Source organism: Abrus precatorius, unplaced genomic scaffold, assembly GCF_003935025.1.
Source record: "Abrus precatorius isolate BTA unplaced genomic scaffold, Abrus_2018 Scaffold2, whole genome shotgun sequence".
NCBI classification, from domain to species: domain Eukaryota; kingdom Viridiplantae; phylum Streptophyta; class Magnoliopsida; order Fabales; family Fabaceae; genus Abrus; species Abrus precatorius.
The window spans coordinates 30,163,941-30,182,698 of NW_020874362.1; the positions used below are offsets into that span (position 1 = coordinate 30,163,941).

Sequence of the window (18,758 nt, forward strand, 5' to 3'; positions counted from 1 at the left end):
TCTAACATGATTGACCGTGTGATTAAGACAATCAGAATCCAAATACATAAAATTATTCACACATCACATCTTCATCCACTGCTAACAGTAGTAGTTAGGGATGGAAACAGGTCAGGCCGCCTGACAGGAGCCTGTGACCTGGCCTGGTTTAGGCCTGACCTGACTTGGCCTTTTTAATAAACAAACCAGGCTCAGACCTTTTTTAAGGCATGTTTAAGTAAACAAGTCAGACTTAAACTGTTTATAAAGTCTGTTAAGCCTGATAGGCCGGCCTGTATAAATATATATATATATATATATATATATATATATATATATATATATATTATAATTTAAAAATAAAGCTATAAAAATATATTTAAATAATAAAATTATTTAATAATATATTTTTATATTCTTAATTTTGTTGTTATTAAATTAATATATTATGTTATAATTTTATTTATTTATAATTATAATGAACAGAAATTATATTATATTAAAAATTAAAAATATTTATACATGATTACACTTTTTAAATAATAAATTTATTTAATAATAAATTATTATATTTAAACAATTTAAAAAATAGTTAAGTCTTTGAACAGGAATAAGACGTAATCAAAACTAAATGAAATAAAATTTAAAAATAAAATAATAAATTATATTAACATATTTTTTATACTCTTAATTTTATTATTATTAATTTAATTATTTAATTATTATATTAATATATTATGTTATAATTATTTTTATTTATAATAAATAGAGATTGCTTAAATCTGAATTATATTTTATTTGAAAGTAAAAATTTATTAAAAAAATGATAACAAAATAAAATAAAAAATTTATTATAATATATATTAATATATATATATATAATCAGACCATGTAGCAAATAATATAAATAATATAATTATAAATAAATTATATAATAATATATATTTTTATAACTTGCACATGTTTTAATTAAATTATTAGTCAATTTATATGTAATTTACAAGTATGTGTTTTAATTTATTGTATCACTAATATTTTCTATATTACATTAATATTATAGTGTAGTTAATTTTACATTTATTTGTTAATTTAAAATAACAAATTAATGAGACAAATAAAATTAAATATTTTTTAATTATTTTTTAATTTAATAGTTATTATTGTTTTCATTTTATATATATATAGTATATTAAGTTTAAATTTTTATATTAAGTTTTATCACATATTTTTTAATTAAGATAAAAATTTAGAAATATAAGTTATTTTAATTTAAATATAAATTTTAATAATTCTTCCTATGCTCATATGTTATTTTTCTACATCTATGAATTTTATAATATAAGTATTTATCATCTACAATTTTTATAATGACGATATTTATTTACTTTTTAAAATATAATAATTTTTTTTAGCTGATTCAATAAATTTTATATGTGTTATTTTTTGTAATTATTTTGTTAATTTAATAGTTATTATTATTATCTATATATATATATATATATATATATATATATATATATATATTGCAGTAAGTTTAAATTTATTTTTTTTAAAATATATAATTTTCTTTTAATTGATTAAACAAACTGTGTGAATGTTATTTTTTTTTATCAATTTTATGTATTTGCTATAACTTTATTTGTTAAATATAAGATGTCTTTAAATAAACAAAATATGTTTCTAAAATAAAACTAAAATATTTACTATTTATATAATTTTAAAAAATAAATAAAAAAATATAAATATAAATTTTATTAATATAAAATATTTATAATTAATACTTAAATAATATTTTAAAAATTATTTATAAAATTATATAAATATTATTATAATTATTTAATAATTATTAAGAACATAGATAAAAATTATAAAAATGTATAAACTAATTTAATAATAAAATATTTATATTTTTATTAATATTAATTTTTTTTAAGAGGCTTTGTTAACAGGCTTCAGGCCAGGTCAGGCCACTTAAACAGGCCAGTCCAGGCCTAAAATAAAGCCTTTAACAGGTAACAGGTCAGGTTTAGGCCTAATAATTATGTTACAGGTCAGGCTTGTTTAGAGTAAAGTCTGGTCTGACCTGACTTGTTTCCATAGTAGTAACACTAATTTCCTTAGAATGTTGAAACTTCTATTCTCCTAAACTTTCATTAACTTTTAGTCTTTTTAATCTCCTAAATTTTATTCACCACAAAATATAATCAAGATAAGAAAATAAAGATTTACTATTTTTGAAAAAAAAGTTTATTTAATTTATGTTCTTATTATTTGAAATGAGTTTTCTCATGTTAAATTATAACATGTCAGGTCATAATCGAATGCAAAGACATTGAGTTGGATTGAGTTTAAAATTTGTCCTTGATTCCAGTGAAGCAGCAAAGGTTAGAAAGTTCATGTTTTCTCAGCTCATTAACAGCAAGCTAAACAACTTCCAACGAAATGAAGATTTGGTTTTTCGATTAATGTAAAGAGTGCACTTTAAAAAGAAAATTTCAGAGTTATAATCATTGGTGGAAAATATAGTTTAAGATTATAACCAAATACAAAAAACAAAACAATATAATATATAATAAAATACATTTATAACAAATTATACAAATATCAAAATTTCAACAGTTATAAATAAACATTTTATTCTTCAAAATTTATTTTGGCCCATTTGGTAGACATGATAGAATTAGAATGTATAAAATAAAAGAGTAAAATAAAAGTAGTATACGATAAGAACATGATAAACTTTTATTATATCTAATGTTTGATACTGATTTAATAAAAAAAAAATACAACAAATATGTAGAAAATGATAAAATTAATATTTACTAAATTAAATTAAATTTATTTACTTTTTATAAGTTATTTATTTTTAATTTATAAAAAATATATAAATAATCTAACTTTTTTAATTTTAAAAATATATAAAAATAGAGAGAAGAAAGAGGTAATAGAATAAACTAAGAGTATTTTATAAAAGATAATTAATATTTTATCTTCTAAAATAATAATTATACTAATTCAACAAGATAAATTAATTCTAAATTATAGCTTAATAAACATTTAATTAAAGATAAATATAATAATTATCTTTATCTTTGAACCAAACGGACTCTTAATCTTTCAGAAAAGTCAAACCTATTCAAAGAAGATAAATTAAAATAAGTTCAAAGAGATAGACGCATGAAAATCTGTCACTAAACGGGGGAAAACAAATATCTTGCATCGTAGTCATTGGCCCATTTGATTTGCTGCACATCTTTGAATTTTGAATCCACTTTTTCTATCGCCATTAATTCTTTGAATCGTATATGCCTTAGTCCTTGTTTGGTAGAGTTGATTAAGAAGGTAAAGAAGGACTACCGGGTTATGATATGTTGGCAAGGAAAGGAAGTGTGAGCTGACTAAAAATGCACTATTTGCAACCCTTCTCTATTGAATATGACAGAGAAAAAGAAAATGTTTACATGCGCATTCATATTTTAAATTCTTTCTTATAAAATCAATTTATTAAATAAATAACAATTAATTAGTATGATAATTTTTTACCCACTTACACTTTCATTTGTTGAAAATAAACAAACCCCATTTCTTTTTCATTGGATGATACCAAATCAAAAAGTAATTAAGGACTCATTATTATTATACCTTTTTTTTTCCTCCACAATATGGTACCAAGCAATTCCTTAATAATCCAACCATTTCTACCTTCCAAATACTCGTTCCATTTCCATTGCTGCTTCAATGCCACTCATCATTCCCATAACCCTCTGTCCCTCTGCTTTTGTCCTTTTATCAACAACCACCAATTGACAAGTTCTTTTGTTAGCCACCAAGAAATTATGAGGCCTAGCTGTAGACTACGTACGCATGGCTATTTAATATTTATTCACCTTTTAAGTTGGTGGGGTGTTTGTGGATTATATTAGTTCAGTTAAAAGAAAACCATCCGAATCAAACTAATCATTTTTGTATGAACTTAGATAAATGAATCAAACCAAAACCTTCACAAGAAATCGATTTTTAATAAACATTTTTTAAAAATTGTACCATCAATTTTATTTTATTATATGGCTTAATTAATATAATTTAACCAAAAAGAGTTGACGCAAGTAAAATGAAAAATATTATTTTTTAGCGTGGTTAAATTTTGAGATTGGAATAAGAAGCATACTGTCATAACCGAATATCACTAACGATTATGAAACCTCATAGTCATATGTTATACTCCCTCCTTTCTTTTCAAGTTTTAGGGGGGGAAATTATTTAATTGTCAATTTCAACATTCAAGGCAACACTAACTATTTTTTTTATCAATTATACGCATACCTCCACTTTATGTTTAATTATTTTACACGTTTTCATAAAATTGGATGATAAATTATTTAGAAGTTCAAAATATGAGTACAACTATGAGTGATTTAAAAAAAAATTTGTTGAGAAGCTCAAATTTTGGTATAACTTTTCAAATCAAAATTTTAAGATTAAGAATTATAGAGATTTTATTTTTTGTTAAATAGTGCGTCATTTAAGTAAAGAAAGGAAATGCTTGAGAACAAAAATGGAGGAAAATTATAACATTAGCGCGAAGAGTTGAAGACTAGAGAGAAACAGCAACGAGCATGAAGAGAGAATGAACGAGTCACGAAGAAGGATAGAAAGTGAAAATCAGAAGGAGAAGAAAGAACTAATCAAAAGTACGTAAATTCAATCACTAACGGCATGAAGGTATGGAGAGAGAGAGAGAGAGAGCTTTAGGTTTATTTTTGTAAAATGTGTTACACGTGATTATTTTTTGTTGCTAAGGAACACACCTACCCTATGAAGGCCACTTGAACCAGTTGTATAGTCCTTGACCCAAAAAAAAAAACAGAGAACCAGTTGTAAAGTCGTGTACAGTGTTTGTGGGCTAAACAAGCCTTGAAATCCACATTTTTCTCACTCGTAATTTCAACCCAACCCATCTATTTTTAATCATTTTTGCTAACAGTTTCTGGTCAGTGGCGGTTTGTATAACACCCCTAAAGAAAAGCATGAACATTTTGATCAAAATAAACAAAAAAATTATTGCTCTCCTTTTCTGAACTGTATTTGTTAAATTCATGTATAGAAAACTGGTAAAAGATAAAGATAATCGCATACAAAATGGCGCAAAATATTAATTTTCAAATGTTCAAATAATAGAATAGTAGTTAATTGCCACATTCCTGCTACATCAGATGAGTGTTGTTTTTTTTTTTTCATGTAATTTTATGGGGGATTCATTTGCATATCCTTAACAGATGTAAACAATGAGAATAGGACTCTTCCAACTTAAATTGTTACAAAGTTATGGTATTCAAAATCATTTTCCAGTTGCAACTTTATGAAGCCTATCTACCGATTCTCTGAATTGACAAAACAAAAAACAGATGCCCCGGGAAATGGGTCTGCATTATACGTACAGCCATCTACCTCTTCAACAGGAGAATTTATTCAAGAAAATTGGGATGATGGGTGTGCATCAAGAGGAGGTCCATTAATTCGTCACACAGCAACCCCTAACTCGTTGATCTTCATTATCCGTTTGTCCAGCGCAGATCTCTGGCGCTTCAAAATTGAAGCCACAGATGCAACCTGATCACGTGTTTGTGGCAGAGAGAAAATAGTATTAACTAATGTAACATTACTGGACTTTTGCGGAAACGCACAAATACAAAGTTGACTTGCCTCAGCTCGAAGTGTCAGAGCTTCCCGACTAGGTATATACCGCAACTTATCTAGCAAATCTAGGGCATGATAAATGAGGGTAAGTTCCAATGCGGCAATAGATATCACCAAACCCAAAGCAAAAAAGAAAGGGAGAATCACCCAAAGCAAATAAGAGAGAATTACGAAAGAAACTCCTGATTTTTGTTTCTTTTTTAAAAAGTGTTAATAAAAAAAGACATTGAATAAACAAAATATGATTTATTTATTTTTTTAATAAAAATGTGATTAAGAAAGAAAGACAGCATACCAGCAGCTTGGTTTTCAACTTTATATGCTGATTTTGCCAGCTGTTGATATTGGATTCCAGCGCTCCTAAACATTTATGGGAATTAATAAACTTCGGGCATACTTTATCTGAAATCAAATAACTAAGATATCCTTGCTTTAACTGATAATACATACACTAGTTCGGTATGCCCATATTTCATTTCCTTCTCAGCAAGAGCTGTCCTTTGAAGCAATTTTACGCTCTCCTTCTTAAGTATATCTACTGAAAGGTTCAAGTCCTTTACATTCTTCTCAGCACTAGCGTACCGTGCCTTCATAAGCATTCATGAAAAAGGTGAAAGAAATAACAGAATCAGCACTGGAGAAATATTACTATTTTTAATATAGAACTGTACAAGGGTTTAAGAAATCAAGTTACAAAAGAAGGAAAGAGCAGGTTATGCATCACAAATAGAGGAGCATTATGTAAGAATATAGGTTAGGGATGATGTATCTTGATTGTTCAACTGAGTAATACCTCCTCGCTTTGAAATCGACCCAATGTATGACGGAACAGAAACCTTCTTGGAGCTGCAAAAACCAAAAGTAATTAGGTAAAAACAATTTAGAAATCAGTGATATTTGAGACAGAAAACAGCATAAATAAATCTGGCTCTGATCATAAGCAATATACAGCACAGAAGAGCCATAATGTTCATATTTTCCAAGAAAGATATGTAACAAAATACGTTATACATCACCATGTGGGTCAGCTACACAGGTCAATCAATGCCATTGAGCTACATTAAAAACCAATTCGAGCAAGTCATTTCTTAACGGTTTCTAAATAAACTTTTCTAGGGTCTTCCACTACTCATTATAATTGACCCCTATTGTCTTACATCACCTCCCCTTCACTTAAAATTATTTCTTGTATTGGTCTCCAAATCTTAGGTAAATGGGATCCCTTCCACTAGCATCATCAACTAGATTGATATCTTTATTTTTTAATACTGAAATTCGGAAAGCTCATTGGTCTAAAAATTTGTATCTTCCTATTGAAATTTTCAAATTTTCTGGAAAATATAATGACTGATTTTTATCTTTGAATCTATGTTTTGGCATATCATGTTCCACTTGTTGGGTCACTTCTTGATTCTATCAACTAAAAACAGATATTACTGATTTAAGCTTCCATGTGGTAAATCAGGTGTCGTTAAAGGATACATGAAGAAAAGAGAACTAATGCTGCTCTAGTTTCCCAAGTTTGGTCACAATGTAATAACTTGTTTTGTGATAATGTATTTAAAACTTGATAAGAGAATTTGTTTTATGATAAAGAGATATTGTATTGAGCCTTTTTCAAAAAAAAAAGCCCGAGATGCCAAAAGGAAAATTTGTTACTTGTATGTGCAAATGATGTGAAAAAGAATACCACGCATAGCAAGAAGGGCAGCAGAAATAGCCAAACCAACACCTAAAGCTTGATGCTCCCGTGCAATCATCAATCCATCTGCAAAAGGGTAAGATCATACACCAATGCCATATACACAAAAGATTACCACAAAGCATAAACAACTCTGATGTTTCTATGGCCACCAACTTGTTTGAGGACTGATAACATTCAGCATTAATTTATCCAAGAAAAAGAATTTTAAAATAAGATTGATAGTATTCATTTTTAATGGAAAAAATAAAAATTATTAGAGATATCTTATGCTAGGGTCAATCATTACTAGGGTAGGAAAAATATCCTACCAAACAGAAAAAATTAATACAAGAAAATCATGGCTGCCTAAGGCTGATCCTTCTGAGTATTGGTAAGTGAAAACCCTCAAAGAAACAATTATGAATTGAACACCAGAGGCCACAAACATAATGCTATGCCATAACAAGTATAGGGACAAACAAAGAGATATCCTTAGAAATGCAAGCGTTTTGCTACAATCAAATTCAAAAGAATGATTGCAAAATTACATGCTGCCACAAAAGTTTAACCTTACTTTTGCCAAAACCTTTATACTAGACCATCAAAATCTGCATCAAAGTTGAAGGACACAAGCAACACTCACAAGATCAATCCATTTTTAATCACCTTTAACTTTATTGAAGAAAGCATCTTCGTAAGTTCTATACTGTGATACTGCTTCCGGTAAAAAATTCTGCAAAAGAATCATGCATAACCAGATGAGTTTTGGAGCCATTCATAATTTATGAGGGTAAAAGTGGGATGCCACATGATCAGGAAGTTCACAAATTCATACAAGATTTAACACCAAAAAAATGAAAAATCAAACAGTGGAAAAAGAAGCTATGCCATTAGAAGAATGGTTATTTTCTCTATAAACAAAAGCAGGAAAGCAAATACAAGTATCCCACCAAGCTCTTATAAAAGAACAATAAATAGGAAACACAAAATAGAACCTTCTATTTATGAACAATATTTCAAAAATTTAAGTAATCAAGGGATTCATGTAACACATATTCAGGTTACACAAGACATGTATGAGAGGGTAATTGCATGTGTGAGAACTTCTAAAAGCATATCTAAAGACTTCCCTATAAGGGTAGGTTTACATCAAAACTCCATCTTAAGCCCTTACTTATTTAACCTAATCTTAGATGCATTTACAAGTAACATACAAATAATTATCCGTAAATGTGTGTTTTTTAAGAATGACATAGTGCTGGTTCAAGAATAAAAAAAAGGTTAACACCAAACCTGAGTTATGGAAGTGAAGTTTGGAATCCAAGAGTTTTACTAAGCAAAAATAAGACAGAGTATATATTTTGCAATTTTAGCAAAAAACAAAGTGAGAACCATGTGTTAATAAATATTAAACTTTAAAGAAATAATATGAGAAAAAAGTGAGAGTGACAAAAATGAAAATATTAAAATAGATGCATGGTCACACAAAAAAAGGACAAGATTTAGTCACGATTGTATACGTATGAATATTAGAATAGCACCTATAACAGAAAAAATGACAGAAAATTGTCTAAGGTTGGTTTAGTCACGTGCAAAAGTCATTGGAGACACTAGTGAGAAAAGTAAATGATACGACTTTTAGTTCAACAAAAAAGAGTAGACAGAGACCTAGAAAAACTTTAACAAAATCATTAAAAGAGATCTAATAATAGATAATATTTCTCAAGTTTTGGTTTTTGACTAAGCACAATGACGTTATATGATCCATGTAGCTAATCTTACCCAATGGAAAAATAAATGGTTGTTATTGGATTTCAAAAATTTCATAAAAATAACTTAAGATTTGATCTGCAAAATGATATGACTATGTTTACTATTTTCTTACATATTGTTAATTGAGGCTTTGTATGATCTCAAGAAAAATAAAAAACATAACTAATCATGTCCCATAACTTTAAACATGTTTAGCAGCTTAAACCATATGATATAGCATGTTATTAGATGTTTCAGGATTGAATCTAATTAAATATGCCATACGCTTCTGAATTGAATATGATCAAATATGTATTAGGCTCTGTTTGGATAACAAATGTGAAATTCATGACTGAAGTTATAATTTGAATTCTAATTTTTATTACAAAAATCAATTAATTCAGAGCATCAAATTTTAAGTATGAGTATACAAAGAATCAGGAAATAATGTTACTAATTCTAATACTATTATTTGAGTGAATAACTTGGCCTATGGCCCCATAGTTGGTCCTAAGCCCAATGAAGGACAAGGGTTGTGTTAGGCCTTCAGCAACCAATGTAAAACATGTCAAAACCTTTTATATGGATTTCACACGACAATATTGCGCTAAGACTAGGTTGTTACCCGAAAGTAATGCGCTATATGGCTCAAGTATCGGGTCAAATGAGCTAGAGAAGCTACATCGGCGCCCGGATGTAGTGTTAAATAAACATGAGTCCTTACATTTGACTAGATAAATGTGGGTAAAGAAGTTATTCAAGAACACGTGTTTTGGTTTGGTTCATGGAATATTGATACTTTAACAAGAAAATCAATGAAAGTAGTGGACACTATGCTTCATAGAAAGATTAACATCATGTGCTTTCAAGAAACAAAATAGGTTGAAAATAAGGTTAAGGAGTTCAATACTTTAGGATTCAAACTTTGGTACACAGGAAAAGTCAAGTGAAAGAACGGAATAAGCATAATTGCACAAGACACTTTTAATATCATCTTGTAATATCTAAGGGCTTCTCAATAGGAATAGGTTTACATCAAGGCTCCACTTTTAGCCTTTACTTGTTTAATCTAGTCATAGATGTGCTTCCAAGTGACATACATAAGATTATCCCTCAAATGCATGCTCTCTGCAAATCCATATAAAATGATAATATACGAGCGAATATTAGAGTCGCACCTATAGTGATAAATATGACTAAAAATCGTCTATGATGATTTGATCATGGGTAGAAAAGGTCTTTAGAGCTGCCACTAAGAAGAATAGACTACATGATTCTTAGTCCAGTAAAGAGGGGTCGAGAAAGACCCAAAAGAACTTTAAACAAAATTATTAAAAGAGACCTTTTGATTAATCAAATTTCTAAAGATTTAGTTTTTTACCGAGCTCAATGGCATCATGTAATCCATGTAGTCGACTTCAACTAGTGGGATAAGGCTTGGTTGTTATTGTTGCATACTCTTTGCAGATGATTGGTTAAGGATTCGAACGAGAAAGTTAATGCTAAACTTGAGTTATGAAAGGTGGTTTGGTCATATGCAAAGAACGCCTTTAGAGACACTAGTAAGAAGAGTGGACTGCATGACTCTTAATTTAGTAAAGAGAGGTCGAGGGAGACCCAAAAAAACTTTAGACGAAGTTATTAAAAAAGACTTTTTGATTAACCAGATTTCTAAAGATTTGGCTTTTGACCAAGCTCAATGGCATCGTGTGATCCATGTAGCCGACTTCAAGTATTGGGATAAGACTGGGTTGTTGTTGTTGTTGTTGTTGTATGCTCTATGCAGATGATATAGTAAGGATTTCAAAAGGGAAGGTTAATGCTAAACTTAAGTTATGAAAGGAGTGTTTTCGCTTAAGTAAAAGTAATACAGAGTCTATGCATTGTAACTTTAACAAAAAAACAAGATGAAGATCATGCCTTGAAAGTTAATGTTGGAGATGATATTATACCATAATTTTTCAGATTCAAATACTTGCGATCAATTATACAAAAAGATGGAAAATTAATGAAGATATTACTCATAGAATACAAGTTGGATGGTTAAAGTGAAGAAAAACATCAAGAATTATTTGTGACCGTAAAGCACATATCAAGTTAAAGGGAAAGTTTATCATATTGCAATACGAAATCCTATATGGTAATGGATACTAAGCCTTAAAAGAACATGAAAAGAAAGTGAAAGTGACAAAAATGAAAATAATAAGGTGAATAAGCGAATACACGAGAAAGGAAAGAACACGAAATGATAGTATACAAAAAAAATTGAAATAACATCTATAACGGAAAAAATGACTAAAAATCGTTACAAGTAGTTTGGTCATGTACAGAGAAGATCTTTAGAAGCACCAGTAAAGAGAGTGAATTACATGACTTTTAGTCAAATTAAAAGGGATTGAAGGATACCCAAAAGAACTTTAGACAAAGTTATTAAAAGAAACTTTTTGATAAACTGATATTTTCATTGGACAGAAATAAGGTACCATTGGTTGTTAAAAAAATGAAAGTGATGATGGCAAAAATGTTAGTGATAGTTGGGCCAGCATGGGCTGCAGGGTTGATGGTGGCAGTGGCCGAGGTTACAATGATAATAATATTAATAAAAAAAATAGGAGTGGCAATAGCAACAACAATGATAGAAATGGCAGGCATAGTGATGGTGCACAAGTAGAGGTGGAACTACTGAAGTGGATAACAGTGGTGAAGATGGTGGATGAAATGTTGGCAGCTGTGACAGTACTGGTGGTAGTTACAGTGGCAAAGGTGTAGCATGTAGAGCTAGATAAATGAAGTGGCAATACTAGCAGATACTCTTGCATGAGCATTGTGTCTTTCAATATCTGGTGGCTAGCCTGGCCAAACCCATGCCAAGCTGCGCTAGACACTCAAGCCGCCCTATTTTGACTTTAGCAAGAGGATACAATATTATGGTCATCTTAATGGATGTAGCAAGGCACAACCAACAACCAAGCCTGAGATTGATTAAAATTTAAAAAAGACTAAAGTTTGAAACTAGTAAAAAGACTTAGTATACATACACATCAATAGAAAGAAGAATGGTGAGGAACAGAACAGAGTTACAAGGATAGCACAGAACAATGTGAGAACTCAAAGAACTTGTGCGAAAACTGAAAGACGGCATGCATGGTGTGAACAATAAACAGGAGCAATGGCAGGACTTAACCAGAAAAAGAAAACAATAAGCAGTGAGTTGGACATTGGGTTTGCTTGAAACAAAGGAGAAAGCAGTGGACATTTGCATGAATCAACATTTGAACAAGGGTTTTGATCCCTGCACACTATTCTGATGTAAAAAGGGGGAAATTGCAAAAATATACTAAGAAATTGATCAAATAACACAAAAAAGGGGATAGGGCTTATACCACTTTGTTAACAGCCATGACAGCTGCAAATCAGCACAAATATGGGGACAATCACAAGCGTGACAGACATGAAGAATAAATGCTCTGTGCCTGTAGTGGACTCCACTGCAACACAATGCCACAAAACTAGCATTATTGCTTGCTTTTGACAACAAAAGACTTTAAGTGAGGGCAAACAGATATTTCTTTAGATTTAGTGGGGATTAAACATAAATTCATTAGTTTAAGCAAGGGGGAAAACAGAAATTTTATTCAAGAAGAAAGAAAAACAAAGATTTCAAAATGGTGCACTAGCAGCACTGCCTGATTTAACTAGGAAGATTATGAAATCTGAATAACTGTGATGCTATGAATATAACACAATAACTTAATACTCTTCCTTAGTTATCCTGATGTTCTAGGTCCATTATAAGCAGAACACAATAATTTCAAGCCCAGCAAACAAATACTGCCATGGAAGAAGATCCTATCACGGCAGTGGGTGGAAAAGCTATAGGGAATTTACGAGCCACAGAAGCTTGGTTGGTGTCCTACACTATTTTCTCGCTCTTTCCTATAAAGTAATTGAGCACGAGCTTGCAGCATCAGCGGAACAATTTGCATATATTCTCACCAAGGGACTTTCCATCACAAAGTATCATTCAATGACAAACAATCCATCCACATTCATCGTTAGAGAAAGGGTGTAAGGTGTTATATACAGCATTAGTATCACATAATGTGGCAGTGGCGGAACAAATAATTCAAGGGCCATAGCACTCCCCAAACTTCTAAAATTGCTTATGAAAACCCATGAAATCTTCATAGATCTTTTATTTTATTTGAAACACAACTTAATCTCTTTAAAAATCATGACACCCCCCCCCCCTCTCGGGGCCTAAAGGGAGTTAATTATTCTACGTTCCAGGACTCCAGATTAGCCACAGAAATACAGTTAATAAAGAACGGTTCATCGATGACTCTTTGTTGTGTATGTCAGTCCCCTTCTTCCCGTCTAATTTCAGCTAATAAAGAACACAGAAATGGAAACCCTCAATTCAGTATTCACCTTCTAACCAATTAACAAAGAAATAGAGCAAATAGGGAAAACGTAGAGTAGCCATGTTATCTGCATTGCTTATAGCGGTAATAATGTACAGGAAATGCATAGAGAAGGAAAAAGGTGAGATGAGGGAACCTGAAAGGCACGGAAATGAGTGGAAGAGTTATGTTGCACAGCTCGAGCTGATTCAATGGCAGAACGCTGGAGATTCTCTGCAATCGACGCCAGCGATGCTGCGGCCTCCGAGGACGCATCTCCATCTGAAGATTTAGAGGACGACGAATCTCCCTGCGACATTCTCTGATGGGGCGTGGGTTGCACTAAACTTCTCCCCCGGGCTCACACCCCGTTCATATAAATGGGCATGCGAAACGTTCCTAACATTGTTCGTTCTAAAATTTACTGAAAATTATAAAATTTATGTTTTTTATATTTTTTTATTTTTTTAATTAATTTTAATACTAATTAAGAGTGTGTTTAAAAAATTAATCTTAAAATTTACTTATAAAATTTTATTTTTTATTTTAATGACATTTTTATTTGTATATTTTAATTTTTATATAATTTTTACTTTTATTTTTATTATTATATTTAAATTTTTTTAGTTTTTTAAATTAAATTTTTTATTCTAAAATTTATATAACAATTAAAAAAATAATACAAGTATAATATATTATTAATAATAAAAATATAAAATATTTAAATAAAATAATAAATTAAATGTTTAAAATATAATTTTAAAAACTTATTTTTATGGTGTCACAAAGCAAATATTAATAAAAACTTATAGATGTGACCATTGTTGTAGATGGCATTAGGATGTGATTTGGATTTTAAAATATAAAATTGAGATAATTTTATTTTTGTTTATTTTTTTTAAGTTGAGTTTATTACGAATTTAGTAAATAAATTCAACTAAGTTTAATATATGATCATATTTAAAATAAAATTTGTTATTGATAAAGCAAAAATTAAAACACAAACAACCAATAATAAAAGAAATAAAGACAATAAAAAGAGATTAAAAAAATAGAATTTAGAAAGAGATAAATATTATTAAAGATGATTAAAAATATAACACCATTAATGTTGATGACGAAGCATTATCAATATTAAAAGTCAAAGCATGATTAAAGTTAGAGATAAAATACTATAAAAACTGACAAAAGTCATTACTGACATTGTAGGATAGTTGTGGAAGTGAGGATTAATATATGCAATTTGAGAAGATTGAGAAATGAAATCTCTAACTAAATTTTCAAAAATATCAATAATGCAAGAGAAAGAGAGAGTAAACTAACTAAAATAAGTGCAAAAATGGATTTGAAAATTTTAGAGATGGTTAATGGAATGGTTGTTCAGACTTAAGTTTCAATGGATGCAAAATCATAAAATTCCGATCAACTAAATTTGTTTTAAACTTTTTTTTTTATGTTACTTAATTTCAATTTGAACCAATTGTATGTTCATTTTTACTTATCAAATTATTTGATTTTGGTTGGTTATCTCTTTTGCTCACTCTTAATGGCACCTTGGAGGTGATGTCATTGCAATATTTCATAAATTTGCATTCTTCTAGTTTTGATGCAACATGTTAAGGTGAAACAACGTATTAAAGTGTTAAAATGACTTATACATGTGAGTGGATTATAAACAAAAGTTAATAAAATGAGGCAATAAACTAGAATCTAGTTTTTGACTACTAGTAACTTATCCTCTATATTTGAAAAGGTAAGACCAAAGTCATGTTTAAGAATCATGAAACATCAATTAGAATATAGAAACTTAATTAAGACAAGTCACATTTTAGCTTATGAAATAGTAAATCACAAGGCTAATTGCAAGATATAGTCATAAGAAATGGAAGAATATTATATTGCATTGTGCAAAGAAAGTCTAAGAAGGAAGATGAAGATTTAAGAAGAGATGCTCAAAATAATTCTCAAAATGAGAATAAATGTGAAATTAAAAACAAAGCAAAAAAGGTAATAGAGGAGGAAGTTTAAAATAAGGAAAGTAAATCAAAGCTAGCAAATGAAAATTTTCCTTTAAAAATGACCAAGCATCAACTATTGGAAGAAAGAAATCAAGAATTTCCTTTATCATAAAATTTCCATATCCTCAATCACGGGAAAAAGAAAGAAAATGATGAGCAGTAAAGGAAATTCATAAAAAATTTTAAGAAACTATAGATTAACATTTCTTTTGTTAAACCATTAAAGCATATGCCTACATATACTAAATTTATGAAGAAATTTCATACTAAAAAATGAGCTGCAAAATAACGAAACAATCACATTAACAGAATAATACAGTGCTATCTTACAAAGAAAATTACCACTTAAATTCAATAATTGCGAGAGCTTCACAATTTCTTATACCATAGACAATATGATTATTAGTAAAGTTTTTTGTGATTTAGGAGCTAGCTAGTAAAAATCTAATACCTTTATCCATTAAAAAAATAGGTAGTGGAAAAATTAAGTCAATCAAAATTATTCTTCAATTGGTAAATAAATCCATTAAACAACCATATGAAATTATGGAAGATATTCTATTTAAAATGGATAAATTTATCTTTTTTGTAAATTTTGTTGTCATGGACATAGAAAAAGATAAAAAAGTATCTTTTATCCAGGAAAAACCTTTTTTAGACACAAGAAGGGCCCTTATTAATATTCAGTAAGGTAAACTTATGCTAATGGTTCAAGATGAAAAAGGTAAATTCAATATTTTTGAAGCCATGCAACATCTTGGTATTAAATTCAATGGTTCAGTAAGGACTTTTGAAGTGTTTTCTCTCCTCTCAATTTTCCATCACATACACATTGCAAAATTTTGTTATTAATAAGAGATAAAATTTAAAATTTTTTATGTATTAAACTTAAGATTAGATAAAGGTAAGTTAAGTTTCTCTCTCTAAATATTAGACCTCTATCTTTTGAGAAAAAAATTTCTCAATGACTTAAACTTTTACTTATAAAAGCACTCATAAGGCTAAAGTTATATTAATAGTTCACTCTCCATCTTAAACTGTTAGAAACATTGTGTCAAACATCAACTATGGAGTTCACATATTCACTTTATTTGAACTCTTATGATCAATCAACCATATCTATCTCCAAAGAAAGCTCTTTTAGCATTTCTTTCTACATTAATTTTTCTTATACCAACCACGTAACGCACTCCTTAAATTCTACTACAAACTCTACAAACATCAATAGCATATTCTTATTTCTTCCTAAAATCTTATGTGATTGTAACGAAATCACGATCTTAGATAAGCACAACACAATTTTATTGCACGACACATTCTCCTCCGTGCCTATTCCCCCACATTATTGATTGAAATTCTATCCCAACTTGGTGAATATGCTAGAGACATGGTTGCAGTAAACCAAGGATGCAACATGTGGGAGATGGAAGTGAATCTCCTTGTTACAACATGACCTTGCAAAAATGATAATGACATTGATGATGAACAGCATGTATTATTTGTATCCCATAATATTGTAGATTCATTGACGAAAGTTAAAGAAACCAATCTATATGCTTATTCTTCACACATGTGCACAATTTGTTTGGAGGAGTTTCATAATGGATCAAAATTGAAACTTGTTTCCACCAAATGCCTTTATGTTTTCTATAAAAGAGTGTTATGTTTAGTGGCTCCAGAGTTGTATGCGCCACCAATTATCGTAACATTGGTGTTTCTTTTGTTATCTTCAACACAATTAAAGCTTCCATAAATAGAAAATTTGTATAGAAAGCAAATATTTATTATATTAAAGTTATAAAAGTTAATATTTTTTTAAAAATAAATTTTTAGTATTATAATTGCTTATGCTCATACTCAAAGTTGATATTAACATTTTAGGGTGAGAATATTTTTATTTCACCAAAAGATACAACAAAGAGTTGGCTGAGAGCTCAGTCATAATGAAACATTACTACATGGCAAGATTTGGCCATTAAATTCCTAAACAAATACTTTCCTTCTACAAAATTAGTTAAGAAAGAAAATTATATCCTTTGTGCAGTTAGACCATGAATCACTTAATGATAACATAGGAAAGATATAAAGAATTGTTAAGAATATGCTCTTATCATAAGTTAACTAAATGACTTTAATCTCAAATATTCTATAATGAACTTAAAGCTAATGAAAAATTAATGATTGATGCAATTAGTGAAAGATCTTTTGAGCTTAAAACACCTTAAGAATAACTTAAATTCACTCATATTTGCACCTTTTATATTAAAAATTATCTCATCTATTTTATTTTTCATGCAATGAAGGTTAAATTCTCTAAAATTGAATCAACTCCAATTCCTCAAATGAAAATTTTCGATGTAGTTAATCAAAACTCTCTAATTCCTTAATGTAGTATAATTAACACAAGCATTTTTCACCAACACTTACCTTTTTGTTACCTTTGAATTTTTATTTATTAATGCATAACTAAATGAAAAAATTTACGTAGTGAGCACTTGCTATATTGCATAAAATAAATAAAGGAATGTTTACCTTCATCTTACAAAATGTCATTAATTCAAGATTGGTTACTAAAGCTTGTTAGTGTCTATAACAAATTTTTCATATTTTCAATCATTGTTGAAGCCTTGTTAGCATTATTTTTTCATAAAGTACAACATAAACTATATTTTATAGAGAACCACCTGTAAAACATTACTCAAACTACAATAGTAGTGATTGTTAAATATTATACAATTAAAATACATAAAAAAAAAACATTACTAAATGTTTTTAAGGTGAAAAACTATCATTCTCCTAATATGTCATCTATGTAGTCTACTTTCTTGTCTTTTATTTTAATATTGTTTCAATAATGTTACATTCATATATAATATACATAATCTCATCTTTTTAACTCAAACTTGAATTCCTTTACAAATTTTCGTTTAATCGATGTATGAATCTATCCACCATATTTAAATTGATAAGTAAAAATTCAAAGCAATTAGCAAGAATTTGATTCTTAAAATCTATATTATAAAATAATTTTGTACAATATATATATATATATATATATACTCATTTTTGCATTTAATAAAACTAAAATTAATTTTATATTATTCTTATCACTATTATTAAGACTAAATCACGTATGTATTATCCAAGCTCTAATATTTTATCTTTAACCAAGAGCACTAATATCATATATGTCATTCATTCGGGTAGTCATATTTATATGTAACA

General features: G+C 28.9%; 1 protein-coding gene across 3 annotated transcripts; it reads right to left on the minus strand.

Annotated features, from left to right (window-relative positions):
• Nucleotides 1–5,149: 5,149 nt before the first annotated feature.
• On the minus strand, nucleotides 5,150–13,916 carry LOC113858583 (RGS1-HXK1-interacting protein 1). Of its 3 annotated transcripts, XM_027491283.1 has the most exons (8): nucleotides 13,673–13,916; nucleotides 8,027–8,093; nucleotides 7,367–7,444; nucleotides 6,470–6,522; nucleotides 6,127–6,263; nucleotides 5,972–6,036; nucleotides 5,683–5,741; nucleotides 5,150–5,589 (listed from the first exon to the last, which is right to left on the minus strand). In XM_027491283.1, exons 1-8 carry the CDS (start codon nucleotides 13,832–13,834, stop codon nucleotides 5,500–5,502), a joined length of 711 nt encoding a protein of 236 aa, XP_027347084.1. In that variant the 5' UTR covers nucleotides 13,835–13,916; the 3' UTR covers nucleotides 5,150–5,499. The 3 variants fall into 3 exon arrangements, with proteins under 3 accessions (XP_027347084.1, XP_027347083.1, XP_027347085.1); XM_027491282.1 differs by having other exon boundaries at nucleotides 5,218–5,741; XM_027491284.1 differs by lacking the exon at nucleotides 5,683–5,741 and having other exon boundaries at nucleotides 5,257–5,589.
• Nucleotides 13,917–18,758: the final 4,842 nt, after the last annotated feature.